This window comes from Leguminivora glycinivorella, chromosome 27, assembly GCF_023078275.1.
Source record: "Leguminivora glycinivorella isolate SPB_JAAS2020 chromosome 27, LegGlyc_1.1, whole genome shotgun sequence".
Lineage (NCBI taxonomy): Eukaryota > Metazoa > Arthropoda > Insecta > Lepidoptera > Tortricidae > Leguminivora > Leguminivora glycinivorella.
Window position 1 is genome coordinate 1,470,237 of NC_062997.1, and position 27,757 is coordinate 1,497,993.

At 37.6% G+C, this 27,757-nt stretch overlaps 1 protein-coding gene across 3 annotated transcripts in view; it reads left to right on the plus strand.

Annotated features, from left to right (window-relative positions):
* Nucleotides 1-27,757, plus strand: part of LOC125240351 (scavenger receptor class B member 1) — a 180,467-nt gene that overhangs the window by 59,651 nt on the left and 93,059 nt on the right. For all 3 annotated transcript variants that reach the window (XM_048148246.1, XM_048148249.1, XM_048148247.1), the window contains exon 2: nucleotides 2,264-2,406. In XM_048148246.1, the coding sequence (XP_048004203.1) occupies nucleotides 2,349-2,406 (58 nt within the window). In that variant the 5' untranslated portion in view covers nucleotides 2,264-2,348. The remainder of the gene's footprint in view (nucleotides 1-2,263; nucleotides 2,407-27,757) is intronic.

Consider the following 27,757-nt stretch of genomic DNA (forward strand, 5'->3'; position numbering starts at 1 on the left):
ATTTGACAGTACTTAATCAAGATTCATCTAACTGACATGTTTTATTACATTCTGCTAAACTGCTGATATGTTTAAAGAGGTTTTTATTGTTGCAATGTAATATTGACTTGTTAAATTATAATGGGTATTTTAAATTTTAAAACCGCCGGCCCAACATGGATGAACAAGGCAAAAGACAGGGACGAATGGAACAAATTGGAGGAGGCCTTTACCCAATAAAATGGGGTTCCTAACAACAACAAATTATATATATGTATATTAACATAAAAATTAAGTTTAAACTAACAAACAAATATATTATTATTATGTATAAAACAATAGTTACCTTTAAAACTGAAGTAAAAAATATGAAATAAATGTTACTTGTATCATAGTGTAAGTAGTTGTTAAGGAAATAAAGTGGCTTTCTATCTATCTATCTATTTTAAATTTATATTTAACCGTGTTAAAAAACTACTTTTTTTTGTCAATATTGTGATAAACCGTACCGCGTCCGTCCGTCCCTATCGCACTTACAAATAGTGAGAAAATTTAAAAAAAAAACCCCCGACCGCGACATAGTAGACCGATTTTCATGAAACATGGCTAAGAACACTCCCGAGTTCTCGACTAACTCAGATTTCAGAGAAAAAAAATCTAAATCGGTTCATCCGTTCGGGAGCTACGATGCCGCAGACAGACACACACACAGACAGACAGACAAACTGAGAGACAGACAGACAGAGAGACAGACAAACAGACAGACAGACAGAGAGACAGACAGATAGACACACACACAGACAGACGTCAAACTTATAACACCCCGTCGTTTTTGCGTCGGGGGTTAAAAACGACCTGTTTTGATAGGCTTTGTCGCGCTACGATGTGGAAAATTACATATTCGGAAAAAAATGTTATTTAATTAAATATAAAGAAAAAAATACACAGTCAAATTAAAAAGTCAATGCTATAACTACAACGTCTGCTATTTAGAATACAATAAAATTTTTAATTTGTAATTTTTTTTGTCACATGTATGTAGGAGCTACCTTTTAGTCATTTTAGTCATAGTATTGATACATCCATCCTAATATTATAAATGGGAAAGTGTGTGTGTCTGTTTGTTTGTCCGTCTTTCACGGGCCACGGCCAAACGGAGCGACGAATTGACGTGATTTTTTTAAGTGGAGATAGTTGAAGGGATGGAGAGTGACGTAGGCTACTTTTTGTCTCTTTCAAAACGCGAGCGAAGCCGCGGGCATAAGCTAGTAGTATATATATAATATAACATACTGAAAGCAAAACTGAATTTTCTCACGATGTCATATTATTTGTACATTACCGCTTTTCCCCAAAGTTATAATAGCTAGTCTGTTAGTGTACTAGGCCTATTTGAATCTTAAAAACTCCAACTCCAAAAACACTCAAATCAAATCCATATCGTCACTACTTTTAAAAAAACTTGTACAGTCACCATCTGATATATCTAAGCGGCCGGGGCGTGCAAAAATATCTGAACACGCCTTATCGCCTTGACAATAGAGGTGTGTTCAGATATTTGTGAGCACCTTGACCGCTCCGATATTTCTGATGGCGACTGTATCTTCGTCTGTCAATGAAAAGAAAATTGTAGTAAGTATGTATGGAATGCATATAGACTTACAGCGTTTTAACTTTGAGGAACAGCGTGAGATACGAGATTTTTAGGGTTCCGTAGTCAACTAGGAACCCTTATAGTTTCGCCATGTCTGTCTGTCCGTCCGTCCGTCCGTCCGTCCGTCCGTCCGTCCGTCCGTCCGCGGATAATCTCAGTAACCGTAAGCACTAGAAAGCTGAAATTTGGTACCAATATGTATATCAATCACGCCAACAAAGTGCAAAAATAAAAATTGGAAAAAAAATGTTTTATTAGGGTACCCCCCCCTACATGCAAAGTGGGGGCTGATATTTTTTTTCATTCCAACCCCAACGTGTGATATATTGTTGGATAGGTATTTAAAAATGAATAAGGGTTTACTAAGATCGTTTTTTGATAATATTAATATTTTCGGAAATAATCGCTCCTAAAGGAAAAAAGTGCGTCCCCCCCCTCTAACTTTTGAACCATATGTTTAAAAAATATGAAAAAAATCACAAAAGTAGACCTTTATAAAGACTTTCTAGGAAAATTGTTTTGAACTTGATATTTTTTTAAAAGTAGTGACGATATCCAACATTTCACATACTCCAATACGCCGAGCTTTCAATGAAAATCTAAAAGCTACAACTCTTGTCTTGTCCGCAGGCCCGCAGTCACCGCTCCGCCGCCGTCGCGTGCGCACGTCGCTGTTCGTGTGTGTGTGTGATGTACTAGTGTTGTGTGTGACAACATGCAGGGCCGGGATAAGTTGTGTGCTAAACTCACCAGCGCCTTTCTTAGGAAGTGGTGTAAGTATTATTATTTTTTTCGTTATAAGAAAAGAAAACATACAATAAGGTAGTGTAGTGTTTATAAAATGTAGGAATTGTGTGCTTTGGCGAAGGTAAACAGGCTGTACTTATGTAAACTTTGAGTAATTCTAGTATGGTAATGTTAGGAATAATTATAATAATATATTTTATTATTTTTGAGGCCAGGTATTTTTTTTTTCTTTAACATGAAAGTGGCTTGAAAAAATAATGTTCGTGAAATGTAAAATTCTCTAGCAAACATGTAAGTACTTATTTTTACATTTATAATCAATTTGATTACTCGGGATATGTTTGTCATCTAAGTTTATTATAAATTCATATTGAATTACTGAGCCAAAATTGTTTAGGTATATCTACTTGGCCAAGAGGCTTAAGGAATTATTATTTAAAACGTTATAAGTAACAAAAATAGGGAATAGAGCGTTTGTATTCAAAATTCAAATGTGAAAGGCTGTCTGATCTTACATATTTTTTCTACAATATCTTGAATGAATCTGTCAGTGACATATCAGATTTTTCTACAATTTTTTGAATCGATGTGTAAGTGACATATCAAATTTTTCTACAGTTTCTTGAATGAATGTGTCAGTGACCTATTAGATTTTTCTACAATTTCTTGAATTGATGTGTCACTGACATCAATATGCCAATGGAATATCAGATTTTTCTACGATTTCTTGAATGAATATGTATGTTTATATTTATTTAAATATGTCAATGACATATCAGATTTTTCTACAATTTCCTGAATCGATGTGTCAGTGACATATCAATATCAGTTTTTCACGAGCATTCCGTTGCGTCTTCGGTTTGCGTTATAGCGGAAATGTACTATTGAATTAAAATTCTTGGTTACCCAACGCAATGCGTATCACTCGATGAGTATTAAGTGAGTGAAATCATTTTACAAGTAACGTCATGCAGTGTGCTACCAACAAGTGGGCTTTTTTAAAAAAGGAACGTAATCTTACATAAGTAGTTATTTAACTTGACCACGCCGCCCTTAATTTGATTAATAATAAAAAAATGACTTTATAAACTTTCTAACAAAAAAAATTATCGCCAGCAATGTACAGCACACACACATATTGTATTTACTTTTTTAATGAAACTATACTGTTAACATTATTAAAAACAATATCAATACTTTATTTATAAATAAAAACTAGTAGTTTGTATTTTTTTTTCTAAAAGCAAATTATTTAATTGAAAACTATGGAGGTAGCGTATTCTATATATACGCAAAAGAAAATCTCTAAAATACGAGTATGTATACCTACACTACATGTCATAATGATAAAAAAAAATTAAAATTATATAACTAAAAATCAAAAATTATCTCACGTAATAAAATAAATTCGGTTTTTGGTTCATATATAATTAATTTAATTTGTAATTTTGAATATTTTGTTAATTATACCTACTTAATATAAAAATTTTTTGATTACTTGATTACTTTTACTAATTTTATTTAAATGTAGTTTAGGCCTAAGTAAAATTCAAGATGGCATATAACTTGTAACCATACACTTGTTGAACGATACTGGAATGTCGGTTACGAAACGTGCGCTTACTGTTGCGCGGACAAACAATGCGCGCGCGCACGGTTATTATCAATAAACGGTATCTAGTTTTATACACGAGTCTATGTGGTTTTAATAAAATATATGTATTAAATGGATATTCGTAAACCTAATTGTAGAAAAATTATCGTAGGACAGTTCCAAACGAGCAATTCTTATTTTTTTGCCATTTTTTTTTATTTTGAGTTTTTTAGGGAATTTTAGGTCAATTGTACTCAGAATCACGAGTACTTTCAATCTCACCGGGAGACAAAAAGTGTCCCAGAATTTCCATACATTTTTGTTACTTTACTCTTTTGTTACCCCACACAAAACACCCCCACAAAATGGTAACAAAATAAGAAAATTATTCAAAAATATCACATTTCATAAAAGTAGCGAAAAAACCGGCCAAGAGCGTGTCGGGCCACGCTCAGTGTAGGGTTCCGTAGTTTTTCGTATTTTTCTCAAAAACTACTGAACCTATCAAGTTCAAAACAATTTTCCTAGAAAGTATTTATAATGTTCTACTTTTGTGATTTTTTTCATATTTTTTAAACATATGGTTCAAAAGTTAGAGGGGGGGGGACGCACTTTTTTTTCCTTCAGGAGCGATTATTTCCGAAAATATTAATATTATCAAAAAACGGTCTTAGTAAACCCTTATTAATTTTTAAATACCTATCCAACAATATATCACACGTTGGGGTTGGAATGAAAAAAAATATCAGCCCCCACTTTACATGTAGGGGGGGTACCCTAATAAAACATTTTTTCCCATTTTTTATTTTTGCACTTTGTTGGCGTGATTGATATACGTATTGGTACCAAATTTCAGCTTTCTAGTGCTTACGGTTACTGAGATTATCCGCGGACGGACGGACGGACGGACGGACGGACGGACGGACGGACGGACGGACGGACGGACGGACGGACGGACAGACAGACATGGCGAAACTATAAGGGTTCCTAGTTGACTACGGAACCCTAAAAAAGAGAAATACTCAAATAATTCAAATATTTAAAAAAGAATAATTTAATTTTTTTACCCCCGACGAAAAAACGTCGGGGTGTTATAAGTTTGACGTGTCTGTCGGTCTGTTTATCTGTCTGTCTGTGTGTGTGTCTGACTGTGGCATCGTAGCCCCCAAACTGATGAGCCTATTTAGAATTAGTTTTTTTTTATTGAAAGCTGAATTAGTCGGGAGTGTTCTTAGCAATGTTTCATGAAAATCGGTCCACTATGTCGGAGGCTTTTTCAAAATTTTATTTTTGTGGTTAGGTTATCAGATTGATTTCGTTAAAAAAGAAAATTATAATAACTTTTTTTTTTTTAATTTATTTATTTACTGTAAGGTTTACTTAAATTACATTTACAAAATTGCCACTATTGTAAACCTCTAACCTCTGCCTATTGTGCCTCTATTGTAACTACGTTTACCACATTAAAATGTATAAATTAATAATTCTCAATGTTCATCTTCTCTAAAAAAAACTTGACTATACTGGTCGTAAATTGTCATATGTTTTTCTACGCAACTTTTTGTTGAATCTTGATAAGCGAATACTCATGTTTTTTTTGACTAATTAAATACCCGATCGTTCTTGACCTTTATCTTGACTTGATTGACGACCAGTCTGGCGCAGTCGGTAGTGACCCTGCCTGCTGCGCCGCGGTCCCGGGTTCGAATCCCGGTAAGGGCATTTATTTGTGTGATGAGCACAGATATTTGTTCCTGAGTCATGGATATTTTCTATGTATATAAGTATTTATATATTATATATATCGTTGTCTGAGTACCCACAACACAAGCCTTCTTGAGCTTACTGTGGGCCTCAGTCAATCTGTGTAAGATGTCCTATAATATTTATATTTATTTATTTATATTTATATTTATATATCTACTCGCGGTACATTAGCTAGACCTTGCGCAGGCGCCGATATTCCTCTTATTGTATTAAGAGGGAAAAAGTAGTAGTAATACACTTTATTGTACAAAGATAAGAACACACACAGTAAAGAAAAAAGAACACACAGATCATTTGTACAAAGGCGAACTTATCCCATTAAGGGGTTTCTTCCAGTTAACCTTAGAGCAGTTAAAGGAGAATTGGAGACGGTAGACGTTCCTAAGCTAAACCTAACCTACCAACTATAGCAATATAGACGTTAAATCATATAAATAATTACGTTATACATAATTATAATACAGTTTTATGACTACCCTACATACATACACAACCTACCTAACCGCAAACATCTTTTTCCCCTCACTAGCTCAGAAACACGTGTTTTGTCCTTTAATGCCAGCGCGTAAAAACGCATTTTATCCACTAGTGGGTAAAGTAATTTGACCTTGAATAAAGTCAAATTAACTGTTTTAAAATTGATAAAAGTAGGTGAATCTAGTAATAAAGATGATTTACCACCTGTGGAACTACTGGAAGCAGTGATAAACGCATTTTTTGCGTTGTAGTTTCCTCGCTATAGTGAGGGGAAAAGTTTTGTGTTACACTCGGGTGCAAATGTATTTTACTTCTCGTGTGTTAAAAAACTCGCAAGTTCAGGATTCTATTCTCGAACCACTCGCTTCGCTCGTGGTTCAACTATAGAATCCTTTCACTTGCTCGTTTTCCAATTCCACACTCGGCGTTAAAATACAACTTTGCACCCTTGTATAACAAATAACTATTAGATTAAGATGCATAGAAGATGCAAATGTTGGCATAGAATTATATCAGACTTATTTTTTAACCCCCGACGCAAAAAACTGTCTGTCTGTCTGTCTGTGTGTGTCTGTCGGTGGCATTGTAGCTTCCGAACGGATGAACCGATTTAGATTTAGTCTTTTTTTTGTTTGCAAGCTGAATTAGTAGGGAGACTTCTTAGCCATGTATCATTAAAATCGGTCCACTATGTCGGTTGTTTTTTTCAAAATTTTAATTTTGTAGTTAGGTTATTACTGACACGGTTAAAGGATTGATTATTTTAGCAGTCTTATTTTTTATGCTGCTTTACATTAAGAACATAATTATTTTTAATGATTTGATGAACTTTTACTTATATTTAAAAGGACGTACCTAAACAAATAATTTGTAAATTTTCGGGTAGTTACAACTAATCCACGTGTCGAGTTTAACGAAAACAAAAAAACACGGTGTATTAAAAATTAGAAAAATATAAATTAAAGAGTGAATTACGTATCGTTTGCCACAAAGAGTTAGCGATTGGCAACTTGATTATGGGCCCAGTGAAGTGTCTATATGAGACTTGAATGACAATTATGTCGTGATTTTTGTTCAGTGTTGTGTTCCGGTAAGCATTCTTCGGTGTTTTTATGCGGTTGAAAGGTTTATAAAATGGATATCTAGTAACCCTGATCATCAATAGTGGTTGTCACATAAAAGCCAGGCTAGCCAGATATTACTAGAACCTAGATCCTGACCAACCGGTTTTGACTATACGACGTGTCTCAAACTCTCAGTCAGTACTGTGGTATAAATATTAATGTATTTTCTAAGAAACATCGCTATGTGTCATACTTTAGCTTTAATACATTTTGTACTTGCAGTATAATGAATTGTCAGTTGAGGTATTTCCGGGTCTTACAAGACCTTAAAAAAGAGAGAAAAGCCTGGCAAAAAAACAGAAAATAATAGTTCGCCACCGTTTATGTAAACCGCTTTGCATTTGGAAACTATTTTAAAAGTAAGGGTCGCTATGATGAAAAGTAAGTCCCCGACGCAAAAACGACGGGTTGTTATAAATTCGACGTGTCTGTCTGTCTGTGTGTGTGCCTGTCTGTAGCCTCGTAGCTCCCGAACGGATGAACCGATTTAGATTTAGTTTTTTTTTGTTTGAAAGCTGTGTTAGTCGGGAGTGTTCTTAGCCATGTTTCATGATAATCGGTCCACTATGTCGGCCATATTTTTGAAAATTTTAATTTTGTGGTTAGATTACTTATTTTTTTTTAGTAAAGTTTATTCAATAATAATGAGAACAAAATGTCACGTGTTATACTCATATTTACTAGTAGCTAGAATGTATATTAATTACTAGGTCAAGTATAATAGCTAATAGCTACTATTAATGATGACTTCCAGCTAACTGCGTTATGAGACACCTGACATGAATTACTTTATTGACTCATTTACCTACTATTTAATAAGTGACAAATTAGTATAAAGACATTTAATTTGGGTCATTATTTACTTTTGTCACCTGAGACACAGTATAATAAAGAGTACTATCGTACAGTATGGCCACTCCTGCTCCCCGCTGAAAGTGCCGTCTACCCCCTCTCGGTTACCTCACAGTTACCGCCTGTCAAAAACGCGAACAGTCGACCTGTCATATCTCACTCACACAAGCATGGTACGCGTTCACCTACACGAGCTTAGAATGTGTGCTAGGAACGCGCCTCTTTCATATATTTGATCGCCAGTGTCCGAGGTGTGCCTGAGATATATAGTTAACTAGCTTTTGCCCGCGGCTTCGCTCGCGTCAGAAAGAGACAAAAGGTAGCCTATGTCACTCTCCATCCCTTCAACTATCTCCACTTAAAAAATCACGACAATTCGTCGCTCCGTTTTGCCGTGAAGGACGGACAAACAAACAGACACACACACTTTCCCATTTATAATATTAGTATGGATTTGGAGTCTATATAATGTTGTATAATGGCGTATTAGGCGGGGAATCGTTTTAATAACCTAACCACAAAATCAAAACTTGTAAAAACCCTCGACATAGTAGACCGATTTTCATGTAATATGGCTAAGAAAACTCCCGACTAATTCAGCTTTCAAACAAAAAAAAACTAAATCAAAATCGGTTCATCCGTTCGGGAGCTACGATGCCACAGACAGACACACACACAGACAGACACGTCAAACTTATAACACCCCGTCGTTTTTGCGTCAGGGGTTAAAAACATAATGGGCAACAATATACTTATAATAAGACTAAATTTCGCCCGCGGGTTCGCTCGCGTTAAGTTCTAAAATTGCGGAATGCTGCATACAGACTTCCACCCCCCATTTTAGGGAAGTGAGGGGTTAGAAAGAGACAAAATGTAGCCTATTTCAGTCTCCATCCCTTCAACTATCTCGTCAAAAATCACGTCAATTCGTCGCTCCGTTTTGCTGTGCTGTGAATGGCGGACAAACAAACAGACACACACTTTCCCATTTATAATATTATTAACAATCAGAAACGAGTTAGATTTGAACAAGATTATTTATTGATAATTTAGGAGTTTTACAAACAAACAACAAATCATATTTCTAATATTAAAAAAACAAGGTAAGCTAAGATAATAATTAACAACAAAAAGTAAACAGAACACGCTATCCTACGTCTACCTTGCACGACAGTTGTCAGTCAAGAGGGAGCAGGTTTCCTCCCACCACCCTTTTATACTGTCAACTGTCATACCCCTACTACAACTTAAATTTAAGACTCCTAACACGGCCTCTCCTGATACCCTGACGTCCCCGTCGGGTTAAAACACTCAGTCGTGTATTTCAATTATAGTGTCGCTTCGTGGAGATTCCACTTCCGGGTTATGCGGTTCAGTGGAAGGCCCTGGCACTGGCTCGTCTGCTGATACAGTTTCAGGTTGAAGCTGATCTGGCCGCATTAGCTCTGCGTCATCATACTCTGAGTTAACATCTCCTTAAACAAAACATACAAGTAAATTATAAATTTAATGTAAAGTGCTAGCCACATTACTAGCACCATACGGTTTTAGTGTGATTAGTTGAGTTAGTTAATCATAAATCTAAATCATATTTGAATGTTCGTATCCCAAAGTAAAACCAAAAGTAGTCCCGTTATTTGGACTACTTACTAATTGTAACTATTAAACAAAATAGAACACATACTGGGAGCTACGTACATTAAAATATGTGAAAATAACTAACGAAGCATGCGTAATAAAAACACCGTGTGAGCACATTGTACGGTGACTGATCGGTTTGCAAAGCCGATCAGATTTAGAGGTCACGGGTATACATAATAGCGTACCACTACGACAGACGGAGGTCATGGGTAAACCTATCGGTGTACCACATAGACAGACAGAGGTCATGGGTAAACCTATCGGTGTACCACATAGACAGACAGAGGTCGAGTGTGCATTGCACAACGTCGACAGAAAGGAATCCACAACAGATACACTGTTTCCTGGATTCGATAGCGTGAAGACTCACCCTCAAAAAAACCAGAACATGATTCGGGAGTCCATTCACCCGTCCAAGGAACCATGTATTGAGCAGCAGCATAGGTTATTTTCCCGTACGAAGCAGCTAAAAGTTTCAACTCGTAGCGATCGTGAGGAAGTACTCGCACCACTCGATATTAAAATGTCTACTGGAATGCCCTGAATGACACCTACCACGAGGTCCTTACTATCTTCAGAAGGGGCAGAGCAAAAGTTAACTTTCTTATTATTGTTACGCTGTTGATCAACACGTTGTTTGGCAAAGCATGATTTAATATCGTGACCTGACTTTTTGCAATAAACACATACCCTTGGATTTCTACTAGCTTTAGGATCAGGGGAATTGATTTTATTAGGATTCTGCTCGGCGGATCCTGACTCAGAAGGTTTTGAATGTTTAGGGCACGACGCTTGCCTATGACCAAACTCACCGCAATTGTAACATTTTGGTCCTTGTGACGCACTCTTAAATCCATGGGCTTTCACAGTACCATCACGCTTAAAAGTACCTTGGCGACCGGCGCGGTTATTAGACGTTGACGGTTTTATAAAAGCAGATAAATAGTTTACTAAATCGGCAGGTTTTAAGTTTGCGTTTGTTGCGGCTGCTTTTATTTGAGGGTCATTAATACCACGCAAAACAATTTCCGTAATCAAATCATCACTGAGGCCCTTTACTATACGCAACCGCAACAGCGTCCGGCGTGCATATTCGGCATAGGTACGAAATTTATCAGAGTTAGTGGACATGACCTCAAACAATATACCGGCTGAATCGATTTTTTTAACACACAAAGATTTAAAATCGTTTTTAAAATTGGTCCATGTTCGGTCGTTAGAAACCCACTCGTTAAGCCATGATTTAGCATCACCCTTTAAACAGTTCCCTATACGCGAGAGACATTCACGATCATTCCATTTGTTTACAAGTTTAGCCCGATCAACCTCACTAAACCAAGAGTCCACATCGTGGATACTGGGATCAAAATTCGAAACATAATACCGGTCTACACTTACTGACTTTAATGATTGAATTGCTTCTACTATTTGGTTTGTAACTGGTTCACTCAAGGGTTCTGTAGACACTGACACTTCCTTATGCGCACGCTTTTCTAACGCGTCTAATCGTGACATCAAAGAATTCAATGACTCATTATTTGTTTTCGTTGGTGTCACGGGGGGCGTGTACGCCGATCGACATCTCTCACCACTGTTGGCTTTTTTTTTGTACACGAGTAAGACGCACGTGACAGTGAGCGTTCATCACGAGAACGGTGGCTTCGCGAACTCGACCGATGGTGACGCAAACGTTTAGCATACGGCAAAGGAGTACGTGAGATACTACGCGAACGCCGATTATTAGAACAGATCTATCTCGAGATTCTCGAGAACGTCGTTTCCGTGAGCGCTGATTACGCGGCGAGTCACTACGCGAATGATTACGCGAACACCGGCCCCTTGAACGCCTATCCCTAGAACGTCGGTTTCGCGAGCGATGGCGAGGCGAGTAACTACGTGAATGACTACGCGAGTGTCGGGTATATGATGAACGATCACGCGAATAACTACCAGAGTCTTCAATCGAAGCCTGTCGTCCACGAGAATGTTGATTGCGCATACGTCGATCGCGCGATTCAGGTGAGCGTCTATTACGCGAACGTGAGCGATTGGTACCACCCATCGTCCACAACTTTAAAAACCGGCCAAGAGCGTGTCGGGCCACGCTCAGTGTAGGGTTCCGTAGTTTTTCGTATTTTTCTCAAAAACTGCTGAACCTATCAAGTTCAAAACAATTTTCCTAGAAAGTCTTTACAAAGTTCTACTTTGGTGATTTTTTTCATATTTTTTAAACATATGGTTCAAAAGTTAGAGGGGGGGGGACGCACTTTTTTTTCCTTTAGGAGCGATTATTTCCGAAAATATTAATATTATCAAAAAACGATCTTAGTAAACCCTTATTCATTATTAAATACCTATCCAACAATATATCACACGTTGGGGTTGGAATGAAAAAAAATATCAGCCCCCACTTTACATGTAGGGGGGGTACCCTAATAAAACATTTTTTTCCATTTTTTATTTTTGCACTTTGTCGGCGTGATTGATATACATATTGATACCAAATTTCAGCTTTCTAGTGCTTACGGTTACTGAGATTATCCGCGGACGGACGGACGGACGGACGGACGGACGGACGGACAGACAGACATGGCGAAACTATAAGGGTTCCTAGTTGACTACGGAACCCTAAAAATCAACAAAATTAAAAACAAATACCAATGAAGTTAAGAAAATAAACAAATACCAAAAGAGTAATAAACGAAAAGCCAATGAAATGTAAAATATTTCTTAAAAGCAACGTAAACAAAGGTGGGTAGGAAGCTAAATTTAGTAAAATTTTAACGGAATCAAAATAAACGGTATTAAAAGCAAAAAAAAATAATATGATGTGGGAATGGTCTCTTTATCCCGGCTTCTGATATTAACAATCAGAAACGAGTTAGATTTGAACAAGATTATTTATTGATAATTTAGGAGTTTTACAAACAAACAACAAATCATATTTCTAATATTAAAAAAACAAGGTAAGCTAAGATAATAATTAACAACAAAAAGTAAACAGAACACGCTATCCTACGTCTACCTTGCACGACAGTTGTCAGTCAAGAGGGAGCAGGTTTCCTCCCACCACCCTTTTATACTGTCAACTGTCATACCCCTACTACAACTTAAATTTAAGACTCCTAACAATATTAATAAGTATGGATTACCTAGAGTTTTCAATGATATTGATCGGGATAAGAACCGTGATTACCTTTTTGATTTTTGTCAAGCTATTGATATTTAAACGCAGTTGCATGCATAACGAGTACCTAGTTAAGTATTGCATGAAATTTGACTTAGTCTTTCCGGCATTGTCCTAGAATTATTCACGGTATTGTGCTCTAATAGCGACGTAATCTTATTATAGTATTGTATCCATTATGTTCTTAACGGACATATCCGAATGAGTATATCAGAGGAAGCCTGAAAGTAGCACCGATTGTTGAAAAAGTAAGAGCGAATCGACTAGCATGGTATGGACATGTAATGCGGAGGGATGAAAGGCATGTGACGAGAAAGGTATTACGAATGAATGTGGAAGGTGGTGGAAGTAACGGGAGGGGAAAACCGAAGAAGAGGTGGATGGACTGTGTGAGACATGATATGGAACTAAAACAAGTTAATGATGAGATGACGAGTGACAGAGATGTATGGAAGAGAAAGACATGCTGCGCCGACCCCAAGTGACTGGGATAAGGGCAAGAGAATGATGATGATCCGCGCGCCATTCCTACTAGCACTAGGTACTCGTTAGTGATATCAAAACAAAGACATAATATATGTAACTCCGTATAGACAGATAAAGTCTAAGAACAATACGTACCTCAGTACCATACAGAAAAAGGTACGGTAGCCTAGATGGCATTACACCTTCGGGGTACGCTCAGCTAGATAGCGCTAATATTAATATTTGACATTTTAACACATATCAAGCTAAAAATATGGGCCAAATTGTCAAAATTGAGGTTCAAAAGTTTCAAGCCTGTGTCAAGAGATGGCAGTCTATGCACTGTGATTACTTACACGTTTTACTTCGACAGTAACTCTCTATAATACTCGATCCTCTTTGTATCGAAACTAGCCTAGCGACCCACCCTGGCCTTGGGTATTCATAAATTAAACTTGGGTTATTGCAATGAGGTCTCTATCTTAAGTTGCCATTTTTATTTATTGTATTTATGTATGTATGTATGTATGTATTATGTGTATGTAAGGTATATTTATTTATGTATTCGGTATATATGTATGTGTGTTTGTGTTGGTTTTCTCTATATTTTTTGTTCTTGCACTGCCTGTTAACTTTTGTTTCTGTTCCGTTTTTCCAGCTACCCTAAGGTTGTCTGGAAGAGATCGCTTTTTAGCGATAAGACCGCCTGTTGTTACCTAGTTATACTCTCACTAAACATTCTGTATACATATAACATGTAAAATGGTGCAATAAAGAATATTTACTTACTTACTTACTTACTTACACTCAAAGGTTATGAGAGATGGCGCCACCTTATTAGTCCATTGCGTTTGCGCAGATAAAGAATTTCATACGTGAGAGCGAGAAGTTGATATTTTTTTCTCTCTCTCACATATGAATGACAGTGACATGCCTGCATGATAAAATGTCACTTTTTAACTTACGAGGCACTTTTTAACCCCCGACGCAAAAACGACGCCGACGGGGTGTTATAAGTTTCACGTGTCTGTCTCTCTGTTTGTCTGTCTGCTTGTCTGTCTGTATGTGTGTCTGTCTGTGGCATCGTAGCTTCCGAACGGATGAACTGATTTAGATTAAGTTTTTTTTTTGTTTGAAAGCTGAGTTAGTCAGGAGTGTTCTTAGCCATGTTTCATGAAAATCGGTCCACTATGTCGCGGTCGGGGGTTTTTTCAAAATTTTAATTTTGTGGTTAGGTTATTATGTTTTTGTTGACATTAACTTACAAAACTTGTCGCCCGAAAGCTGTGAGTAAAGACGGACAACTCAATAGATTTGACTGAGTTTGTTTGACTAAAGTAGATACATTTGCTTGATAATATAGAGGTATATGAATTGAACGGATTCTATTTATCGTTCTCTCAGTTTTCATCATTGAGTCTAAATCTAAGTATTCACAAAAAATCACAAAAAATGTGCATTTTAATACTCTACTTAGTCACGTCCAAAATAAGAATATGTTTAAATATATGTAGAGCACAATTAAGGCAGAGCTAGCGTGTGGCTCACAAAGTTACTCAACCGCGTCTCTGCTCTACTTTTACTTGTCGTTTTGTTCGGAACTGTGTCAAATTAACGTGGTTTTAACGTAATATATTATATTAGCGTCTGCCCGTGACTTTGTTTAGCGTGGAATGATAACTAGGTATAAAATAAATAAATAAATAAATATTATAGGACATTCTTACACAGATTGACTGAGGCCCACGGTAAGCTCAAGAAGGCTTGTGTTGTGGGTACTCAGACAACGATATATATAATATATATATATACAAATATAGAAAACATCCATGACTCAGGAACAAATATCTGTGCCCATCACACAAATAAATGCCCTTACCGGGAGGGACGGCGGGGGGGCGGGGGGGGGGAGGTATAATTGATAACCTAACCACGAATTTAAAATTTTGTAAAAAACCCGTAAAGTGGACCGATTTTCACGAAACATGGCTAAGTAGACTCCCTACTAATTCAACTTTCAAACAAAACAAAGGAAATCTAAATCGGTTCATCCATTTGGGAGCTACGATGCCACAGACAGACAGACACACACACAGACAGACAGACACGTCAAACTTATAACATCCAGTCTTTTCGGCACTTTGTGCGAAATGTCATTTAATATTTGCCAGTCGCTTTTCGGTGAAGGAAAACATCGTGAAGAAACCGGACTAATTCCAATAAGGCCTTTTTACCCTTCGGGTTGGAAGGTCAGATGGAAGTCGCTAGTGCCTAAGCCAAATCTTGGGATTAGTTGTCAAAGCTGACCCCAGGCCCTCATGAGCCGTGGCGAATATAACGCAAGCAGGATGAAACACTGGTCACTCGAAATCTTCAAATCGCTGTGAAGAACGACTCAATCTTAAAGTACAATTCAAACTAAAATGAAACCGAAAACAGTGAAAGTGTAACAATTTGTAGCTAATCTCTGGCCTCTCGGATGGTCGTTTTTTAAACATTTTGGACCGTGGTAACTGATTAAACGTAGCCACAAACTACACAGACACCTCACCATGGTCACCAGACATCTTTTTTTTAGGGTTCCGTAGTCAACTAGGAACCCTTATAGTTTCGCCATGTCTGTCTGTCCGTCCGTCCGTCCGTCCGTCCGTCCGCGGATAATCTCAGTAACCGTTAGCACTAGAAAGCTGAAATTTGGTACCAATATGTATATCAATCACTCCGACAAAGTGCAAAAATAAAAAATGGAAAAAAATGTTTTATTAGGGTACCCCCCCTACATGTAAAGTGGGGGCTGATATTTTTTTTCATTCCAACCCCAACATGTGATATATTGTTGGATATGTATTTAAAAATGAATAAGGGTTTACTAAGATCATTTTTTGATAATATTAATAGTTTCGGAAATAATCGCTCTTAAAGGAAAAAAAAGTGCGTCCCCCCCCCTCTAACTTTTGAACCATATGCTTAAAAAATATGAAAAAATCACCAAAGAAGAACTTTGTAAAGACTTTCTAGGAAAATTGTTTTGAACTTGATAGGTTCAGTAGTTTTTGAGAAAAATACGAAAAACTACGGAACCCTACACTGAGCGTGGCCCGACACGCTCTTGGCCGGTTTTTTTAAATTATAAATAGGCTTACTCTTGACCACTGACTAGCTAAAGGCAAAGACATTACGTGGCCTACGATGTAGTGAGCTCGCCCAGAAGATGCCTGTTCACTCTTGATTTGAAGGTTGCCGGGTTACATGAGCTCGGAAATATAGCCGCCGGCAAGGAATTTGACTCCTTGGCAGTGCGCATAAGAAAAGACAAAGCGAATACCATACACTAAAGAAAAAGCGATAAAGCCCACTGGCGGCGAAGCCGGGAATCGAACCCGGGTCTCCAGCTATCACGGCTGACGTGTTAGACCGCTACAACACATAACAGGATCTATATTGATGCCGATACATAGGCACTGGTCCCACCGCGAGCTAGTAAACTATGAGCTATCGGCTATAAAAACGAACAAATGATAATCACTCCCGTGTCAATAAAAGAGACACGGCGATGTTTATAGTTCTGTTACTCGCCCAGCGGTGAGCTATCAATATCGCCGTGTCTCTTTTATTTTCCCGTGCAAATAAAAGAGTGTTTATCTTTTGTTCGTTTGACGGGGTGTTATAGGTTTCACGTGTCTGTCTGTTTGTCTGTATGTCTGTGTGTGTGTCTGTCTGTGGCATCGTAGCTCCCGAACGGATGAACCGATTTCTTTTTTGTTTGAAAGCTAGGTTAGTTGGGAGTGTTATACCATGTTTCATAAAAATCGGTCCACTATGTCGCGGTAGGAGGTTTTTTCAAAATTTTAATTTCGTGGTTATATAGCCGATAGCTCGTAGCTTATTAGCTCGAGTGCGACAAGTGCCTTATGGATGTAGTTGTAGATAAAATACCTAATATAAACACAGGCACTTATCACAATGGAAGTTATGTAATAATAGTAACAAAACACACGGACCAGTTACATTTCTACATACTTTTATTTATTTAGTAATACTTAATTACTCTCCAAACATGCTCAATGCTCATGCAAACAAGTCATTTCCAACCAAAATTTTCTCTTTTACAAGAAAACGCTAGTTTCGTCATAAGTAGATACAATTAAATATGAGATAATAGACGAATCAAACACATAACTGCAATTTATACTTCACACGCACTGGCAAAAATTACATAAGTTATTGTATGTCTTACCAATGAGATTCTGAATCGTTTTTTCCGACAGGTGGCGATACTGAAGCGTCAGGTCTTTCTGACAGTGACAGCTGACGCCATAACCTAAAACCTAACCGCAAAATTAAAATTTTGAAAAACCCCCGACCGCGACATAATGGACTGATTTTCATGAAACATGGCTAAAAACACTCCCGACTAACTCAGCTTTCAGACAAAAACAACTAAATCTAAATCGGTTCATCCGTTCGGGAGCTACGATGCTACAGACAGACACACACACAAACAGACAGAGAAACGGACGGACAGACAGACAGACAGATACGTCAAACTTATAACACCCCGTCGTTTTTGCGTCGGGGGTTAAAAATGGTTGAACGTATAGTTATTCGCAAACCGTGGACAGCATTGGTCAAAACACTCTTCTGTGTTGGTATTGTAGTAGCTCCATTCGCTTTTTGTAGACTTTTAATAGTACATTACTAAACTAAAATCCATAATCCTACGGACCAAATTGACAAGTAAGTGTGAACAAATGTTGCCACAGTTTGGCCAGTGTCGTTCTTATCGATATTAAAATTATTATTACACCGTAGATTTAAGGTGCACCCAGACGGTACAATCAAATTGGCAATTTGATCTTTTACCAACTTTTTTTGTGATTTCGACAGATCGAAAGGTCTGTAGACCCCTAATTAGATATAAAATGTTAATTTCAAACCAGCAATAATGTAAATGAAATTTATATATTTATTATGATAGTTTTTTGAATCTTTACAAATGAATTATTACAATAATTATTGTGTTACAGCCGAAAGATGAAAAGATTGTGTAAATCACATAATAAAAACCGAGGACAAAATGTTACAACTCGACCATTTAGTGGACAATGTCTCGGATCGTTTTATCATAAATGTAACTGATGATGATGATGAAGATAACGAAATAACGGAGCTTGGAAATGAATAATATTTTATAATAAAGAGTACTCATTGTCGGACAACATATTTTTTTTTTACTGGTTCGGATACCTTTTTATGCTATAAAACTAGTGGGTGAAAACGCATTTTATCCATCCACTACCTCGAAAACCGAACAAACCAAAATGTTTACCTTGTATTTAAAAGTAACATTCGTATATTTTTGATTTAAACTAGTCTGTTATTTGTACTTTACAACTTGTCGATATATTGTTATCGACATATACTCTTCACTATTTTTATTTCACTGTTCCTGGTAACATTTTATCTGTCAGTCATTTGTCAATTTAGTCCGCAGAATTGTGAATTTTAGTTTACAGAGGCCGGGACAAAGGGGGTTTCCGTTCGCTCGGCCGGATAGGTCTGAGGCGGGCAACCCCATTTCCCGCCGAGGTATGTATAGTGCTTTTCTCAAACACGGTATGAAATAAATAAAGTCTACTGAAAATAGTAACTTTGGATGGCTGTATCTCCTAAACGGTGCGTCGTAGCGCAAAAATAATCGAATTTTCGTTCCCCTTTGATATCCCGTATACGCTTATAAAAAAACAAAAAGTTAAAAAAAAATTCAAAAAAAAAAAAAAAAAAAATTTTTTTTCACCCAAAATCAAATATTGTCTAGGGCCCGTACCAGTTGCAGTCGGCACGTCTATAAAGCCCCTTATAGTTTTTTTTTTAATTGGCTAAATACCTGGATGTTATGTCACAATTATCTGTGTTTGGAAATTAAAAAAGAGGACTTTGCCGGCCTTGGCCTGCAAGGTTTGTATGAAATTCCATTATCTATCAATCGTCCTAGCCGCACCTGCAACGTCATACTTCGCTGCCAATTATAAGGCACATAACATCAATATTTCATACCATGTTTGAGAAAAGGTATTTACACACTTGAGGAAGCGGCGAACAAATATTAAGGGTCAACAATCAAACATATAAAAGCAAGGACGACATGTTTTTGAAGGCACGTTCAGATTTCATATCCTGATACGACGGTGATGATTCTACTAGTACATGTTTAACCCCCGACGCAAAAACGACGGGGTTTTATAAGTTTGACGTGTCTTGTCTGTCTGTCTGTCCGTGTGTGTGTCTGTCTGTGACATCGTAGCTCCCGAACGGATGAACCGATTTGGATTTAGTTTTTTTTTTGTCGGAAAGCTGAGTAAGTCGGGAGTGTTCTTAGCAATGTTTCATGAAAATCGGTGCACTATGTCGCGGTCGGGGGTTTTTTCAAAATTTTAATTTTGTGGATAGATTATTATTATTAATAATTGGTAGAACGGGCTGATCTTTATATTGACTGTTATGTTTTTAACATGGCTAAGAACTCTCCCGACGAACTCAGCTTTCAGACAAAAAAAACGAAATCCAAATCGGTTCATCCGTTCGGGAGCTACGATGCCACAGACAGACACACACACACACAGACAGACAGACAGACAGACGCGTCAAACTTATAACACCCCGTCGTTTTTGCGTCGGAGGTTTTTAAATAAATAAATAAATAAATAAATATTGGGGACACCTTACACAGATCAACTTAGCCCCAAACTAAGCAAAGCTTGTACTATGGGTGCTAAGCGACGATATACATACATATTTAGATAAATACATACTTATATACATAGAAAATATCCATGACTCAGGAACAAATATCTGTGCTCATCACACAAATAAATGCCCTTACCGGGATTCGAACCCAGGACCGCGGCTTAGCAGGCAGGGTCACTACCGACTGCGCCAGACCGGTCGTCTAAAGCCAGGACCAGGTTAAAAAGTAAATTGAGGAAAATTATACCTGATGGAAGGACTGACAGCTACTGACTCGTTGACCTCAAAATGTGACCTTTGACCTAGCAGGCTATGATTTATGTTACGAGTAGGTAGAGTACATTCAGTCTGCGACAATTTTTTCGACGTTACATAATGGGACGACCTGCCGGCGTAGCTGAATGGCAGTCGTCGACGCCAGACGCCGACAGAAATGACGTCCAGGGCGTATACAGCGTAGACGGCATGATGTTTTATCATTTTCCCCTCACTAGCTCGGAAACACGTGTTTTGTCCTTTAATACCAGCGGGTAAAAACGCATTTTATCCACTAGTGGCGCCCCGCGCAACGTAATTTGACCTTGAATAAAGTCAAATTAACTGCTTTAAAATTGATAAAAGTATGCAGAAACATTGCAGAGGACAAGTCAAAATGATTTACCAAACCTGTGGAACTACTGAAGTTATTCTAGAAAACTGCATTTTTTGCGTTGTAGTTTCCTCGCTAGTAAGGGGAAAAGCTTTGTATTACACTCGCAACGGTATTTTACTGAGTCAAAAAATACTCGCAAGTTCAGGATTCTATTCTAACAATTTTCGGCTTCGCTCGTGGTTCAACTATAGAATCCTTTCCACTTCGTCTTTTTCAATTCCACACTCGGCGTTAAAATACAACGCCTGTTGTATAAAAATAACTATTATCGCGTGACCTGCTGGCTCTGTCGCGCCAATACGCAAGAGCGATAAGTAGAGATACCAAGATAGCTAGGAAACAAATCGTTATCGTGAGCGTTTTGTGCATTTGGTTACGTACCTGCGATATCGTCTTAACAAGCGAATGTAAGGTACCAAACCAAAATAAAAACTTATAATAAAAGAAAAATTGCAAACATGGGGTCACGAGATCAAAGATTCTGATTTTAGAAATCCGTCCTAAGCTCGTGATTCAATTGTATAAATCTTTAGCTTCAATCAGAATTCAGTGTATCCAGGGCCGGATTAAGGGTAGAGCAAGTGGAGCGGCCGCTCTAGGCGCCGAATGGTAAGGGGGGCGCCAAAATCGTCATTACGTGGGCGCACACATAGCCTAAATTGGCGAGAGGAGCCGGGATCGAATTTTATTTAGCTGTTTAAAGTCTAGATTTGTGATTCTGATTATCTGAAAAGTTGCACCACAATGCCAAAATGTACAACATTCATATAAGGTGGGAGCTGTTTCTAGGGCGCCGTGAAAGATGATTCTAATAGCTCTTGACGAACCACATTGTTGCGACGCTGAGCGACAAAGTTACGTCGCTATCCAAATGACATTACCGACAATCCAAAGCGGAGTCCCTCTTAAAGCCAGAGGCGCAAAACGTCTCAGAGAGGCGCAATTTTGTATGAATCAAAGGAGCGTAAGCGTGATGATGAACGAACTTCTAATCACTAGGAAACCGAAGGGCACATGGCAAACCACCGATGCCCATTATGGCATCCCGATGCTGACTACCGAGTTACCGTGGCCTAATTAACTCTTAGTGTTATAAAAATTAAACCGATGACGAGATAAAAGGCCTAGAAGTCGGGAACGTAAGCATACTGAAGTCTAAAGCCTGATTTAGACGGCGTGCGAACTCGCATGCGATTTTAGTTACATTGCGGGCTGTTGAGGTTACATACAATTTTGCACAGCGATCAAATACCGCAATGTAATAAAACTCGTATGCGAGTTCTCGTACCATCTAAATGGGCCTTAAATTCCCCAAAATATGCCAAAGGTCGAACAACATGAGAGCATAATTAACCTATTTAATTCCAAGCTCTGCAGTTTTGCAGTTGAAGTCTCGTAAACATCTCGATTTTTCAATGTCTGTCCAAGTTGGCCTTTGCCGCGATTTGCTTTTGTCTCCCATGTCTTGCCTTCGCCCTGAAATGAAGCTCAATTCCGACTGTTATCAGTTTCGTAGGAAAGCTTTAGCCTCGCGTAGGTACGTGTGCCTATGAAAGACAGGGGCTTATGTAGATCTCCCCATCAATAATAGAAAAGAATTTCGCGCTCGCTTCGCTCGCGTTAATATAATAATTTTTATTAATTTAATGTTTGTGAGGTGTCAGACGGACAAAGCGAATCTATAACGATGGCGTTTTGGGTTCGGACCCCAAAAAAGTTTAAACAAGGGGGCGCCAAAACTGTATCTCGCTCTACCCTGATCAAGTGCGCGGGCCGGCGCTGAGTGTATCGCTATAAATATGTAATTTTGCTCCCTTGTGACACCATCTATTAATTTCAACATCATCATAAGAAACTAGCAAATAAGTGCGACATGTTAGTTTTTACGCAGTAATATCTCATTATTGACAATAATCATTGATTACCGATTAAATAGGTATAATTACTTGTCAACAGATGTTATTTTCACAGGTGTTTGTAACGCCGATATAAGTATGTCAACCATTCTACTTAATAAAGTTGTCTGAGCCCTAAGAGTAAATTTATTTCGAAAACACATCGACGCAATGGCCAACGTTCCAATTGGAACTTTAAAATACGTCAAAAATACGCCAAATTTATCGCCACTCGTTTCGAACTTCCTTTTTTACGCACTTGTATCGTAATGTACTATTTCCTAATTTATTTTCGTATAATTAGCATTATTTGGCCACTCACATAAGCTAACAACCTTGAAATTGAGTAACTGTCTTACTTAATTAATGCTAGCTTAGTAGTTATAAATAAACCTACAAACAACTAACACAAGTAACTAACTTCAATTTGGTTGCGTTCGTACTTCCGTAGAGTACTGGCATATTCACTCAATGTCACGATAGATGTCGCTGTACCTTAAGCGCCGCTTTCTACATCGCGCTAACGAAATTATTTGTTGAAAACTGGTTGTTTCGTTTCGTCATAAATTAAATATAACAAGATCATACCATCCCATACATTAAAATGCGACCGCTTACGAACGCGCTTACACTCCACCACACATAGATGGCGCCACAAAAATGCCTTGTTGCCACCGATTATTTGTCAAGTCGTAATCTATGTCAAAAGTGACACTTAACGCCATCTACAAGTATAATCGAAAGCTACAAGACATTTTTTTTGTGGCGCCATCTATGTGTGGTGGAGTGTAAGCGCGGTCTTAGGCGGTCGTATTTTAATGTATGGGATGGTATGATCTTGTTATATTTAATCTATGGTTTCGTAGTTTTTCCGTTACTTACTAAAAAGTGGTGAAGTCTATTAGGGCATTGGTGAGAAACTATCTCGTTTGGGTGAAATCGTCTCCAATCCACTCAAACGTACGTAGCAATACTAGCTGGTTCTGCTTGAATTTTGACAATCCATACTAATATTATAAATGGGAAAGTGTGTTTGTCTGTTTGTTTCACGCCAAGCGGAGCAATGAAATGATGTGATTTTTTAACTGGAGATAGTTGAAGGGCTGGAGAGTGACATAGGCTACTTTTTGTCTCTTTCTAACTTGAGCGAAGCTTCGGGCATAAGCTAGGATTACAGTGAAACCTGCTTAAGTGGGACCTGGATAAGTGAGAAACCTCTTTAGTTGGGACCCAAGGTGCGGTCCCGACACTTTCGCGCCGATTTACCTCTAATAGTGAGACATAACACACCTCTATAACTGAGATTAGCCTTTTCGATTTTACAGTCACATTTCCCTCTATTAGTGAGACAAAGGGTTTATTTTACCTCTGTTAGTGAGACTATATTTAATATGTATATTAACTTAATTGTTTGTTAAGAATTTTATAGGAATTTACCTCTGTATCCGAGATACAGTCAATCTATGACCTCTGTAACTTGGACTTTATTGAATAGTTATTTGTTATACAAGGGGGCAAAGTTGTATTTTAACGCCGAGTGTGGAATTGAAAAACGAGCAAGTGAAAGGATTCTATAGTTGAACCACGAGCGAAGCGAGTGGTTCGCGAATAGAATCCTGAACTTGCGAGTTTTTTAACACACGAGAAGTAAAATACATTTGCACCCGAGTGTAACACAAAACTTTTCCCCTCACTATAGCGAGGAAACTACAACGCAAAAAATGCATTTATCACTGCTTCCAGTAGTTCCACAGGTGGTAAATCATCTTTATTACTTGATTCACCTACTTTTATCAATTTTAAAGCAGTTGATTTGACTTTATTCAAGGTCAAATTACTTTACCCACTAGTGGATAAAATGCGTTTTTACCCGCTGGTATTAAAGGACAAAACACGTGTTTCCGAGCTAGTGAGGGGAAAAATATATTTCCATATTTTTAAAAATTCTTAGCCTATCTTTAAATTCCGCGATTGATCTTTTGTGTTCAGGTGAGTTTAAGGATTTTCTTGGTTATTTTAAGTAATTAAAACTACAATCTCGATAGGTAAGTTACATAAAAATTATAAAAAAAATACTTTCATAATATACCTATAAAAGTTCTAAGACACAATGACGTTAGAGTGTTATATTTTATTTAAAGACAAGGCTAATTTACCTTTTCTTTTAAGTAGTATGCAACCAATAATAATTATATCAGAAACACCTTATTTATCACCTCTATAACTGACATCCCCTATTCTGGCCTTTATTAGTGATACCCTCTGTAAATGAGACAAACATTTTATTATGCCTGTCTAACTGAGACCCTCAATAAGTGGAATACCTCTTTAAGTGAGATAAATTTTGTCGTCCTTTGAAGTCTCACTTATCCAGGTTTCACTGTATATATATAGCGAATTTATTTAACTATTCTATGACAGAGCTTGATAGACATGCTCTTCACCGATTTTCATAAGTTCATAACAAACTGTTTTGCAGTTTGGCGTTCTTGTAAATTTAGGTAAATAGGTATGTACTTATTTTAGTCAACAGTTTCCTGACACCTTTTCCTTGGACGTCAATGCCAAATAAATATCGTTTGACAGGACGACATAGATGTTTGTAAACGTACGAAACAAATTTCCGCTGTGAGGATTTGACATTAACATTTTAACTAAAACTAATATTTTTGGTAAATATACAATCCCATCAAAAACATTCTGTAAAAAACTAGCCAAGTCTCGACGGAGCTGCTTGTTTATCTCTAAAAAGTAATGAAATCTAGACAAAGTCGTTATACTTAGTTATAATTACATACTTACATGTTGTATACGTATTACATTTTATGCATTCTACGATGTACGATGGAATTACTTTAGAGCGTTGTAGGATATTCACTGGTTATAACAGCGACATCTAAGGGAATATTGGGTAAACTAAGCCGTTGAGCTACCTATACAAAGGTATAAGTAGTTCCTACTATCAAACCAAAAGTTAGTTTTGCGAATAGGCCAGTTTCCTACAAGTCAAATCAGCTTCTTTTTAAAAACTGTCAAAACGATTTGCTAATATGGAATTACTATGAAAAACTGAGGAGTGACGTCACGGTCAATTCATTTACTTTATATCTTTCTCTTTGACTTATTAAATAGGAATTATATTTAAACATAACTACTGTCCAAATTTTTCTTCTAATTATGTGGTGCTTTATATCGTGCACTGCATAAAGTGTTTTATTTTAAGTACAGGAAACTAGCCTATTGCTGTGAAATCATCATCAGATATACAGGGTGTCCCGGAAACCAACACCAAAACAAAACGGAGTGATAGGACATTTCATTAGCTGCTACCAAGCTGCTCATAACTATCTAAACACGCATAAAATCTTAAACAATATATTCTTTGTTTAATTTCGACTGAAAGTATATTTCAAATTGAATAATTAATATTTTTGACACGCCGTCAATTCTATACATGACAGCAATAGAATGTCAAGGCTATATAAAGTTGTCATGTAATTAAGTAATTTTAATACCTAAGTTTCATACTTGGTAGATACTTTAGTGCGTGTTCACATTATCCGATCCGATATCGGAAGGATTTCTATAGTAAAAATCAAAGATGGCGGCTTAAATGTATGGGATATCGGTCCTACATCCGATATTGGATCGGATAATGTGAAAACGCACTAAAGTTGACGACACACAGTACAACGACAAAAACGAATGGGACGGCCCAGCACCATACCTTCGTATCCATCCACAAAGACATAACTAATTTGTAATGCAAATATCGGTGCTAAATATACACGTGTGAAATGCGGACGTCGTCGAGTCAACATACTCGCATAAGTTCTAAGAAACGAGATATGAAGATAACTAACAGGTAGTGTGGCTTTCCTTTACAAAAGGCTCTCTATGTAGTTAGTAAGAGGAGTATGTAGGAGGAAGGGCATAGCGAATGATATTCCGCTTTGGACACAGCACAGCGGATATCATCTCGCTCGAATCTAGAGCAGAGCCCAACTGGGGAAGTACCTCCGCCTTACAGAAGACCACAGCCAAATAACACAGTGGCAGCCTTACTCACCGGCAGGAACACAACACTACTTATAGTGTTGTGTTCCTGGTTGAATTCCAGAATTGAAAAATGAGCAAGTGAAAGGATTCTATAGTTGAACGTTCGAGTTCGTTGAAGGTTCGAGAATAGAATCCTGAACTTGCGAGTTTTTTAACACACGAGAAGTAAAATACATTGGCACCCGAGTGTAACACATAACTTTTCCCCTCACTATAGCGAGGCAACTACAACGCAAAAAATCCGTTTATCACTGCTTCCAATAGTTCCACAGGTCATCATCTTTATTACTAGATTCACCTACTTTTATCAATTTTAAAGCAGTTAATTTGGCTTTATTCAAGCTCAAATTACTTTACCCACATTATAAATACTACAGTAACTGGGCTTCGCCACACCTCGGACACTGGCGATCAAATGTATGAAAGAAGCGCGTTCCTAGCACCAAATACCTATATAACTTCGTAAAGACCGATAAAGTCTAAGAAAAAAACGTACCCCAAAACCATACAGGAAAAGGTACAGTGAGCTAGATGGCGATACACCTTTGGGGTACGCTCGGCTAGATGGCGCTAATATTAATATTTGACATTTGAAAACATATCAAGCTAAGAATATGGGCCAAATGGTTAAAACTGAGGTTCAAAAGCTTTAAGCTTGTGTCGAGAGATGGCAGTCTATGCACTGTGATTACACATTTTACTTTGACAGTCATTCTCTATAATACTCGATCATCTTTGCTAGCACACAGTCTAAGCTCGTGTAGGTGAACACGTACCATGCTTGTATGAGTGAAATATGACAGGTCGACTGGTCGCGTTTTTGACAAGTGGTAACTGTGAGGTAACCGAAAGGGGGTTGGCGGCACTTTCAGCGGGGAGCGGGAGTGACCATACTGTACGATAGTACTCTTTCTTAT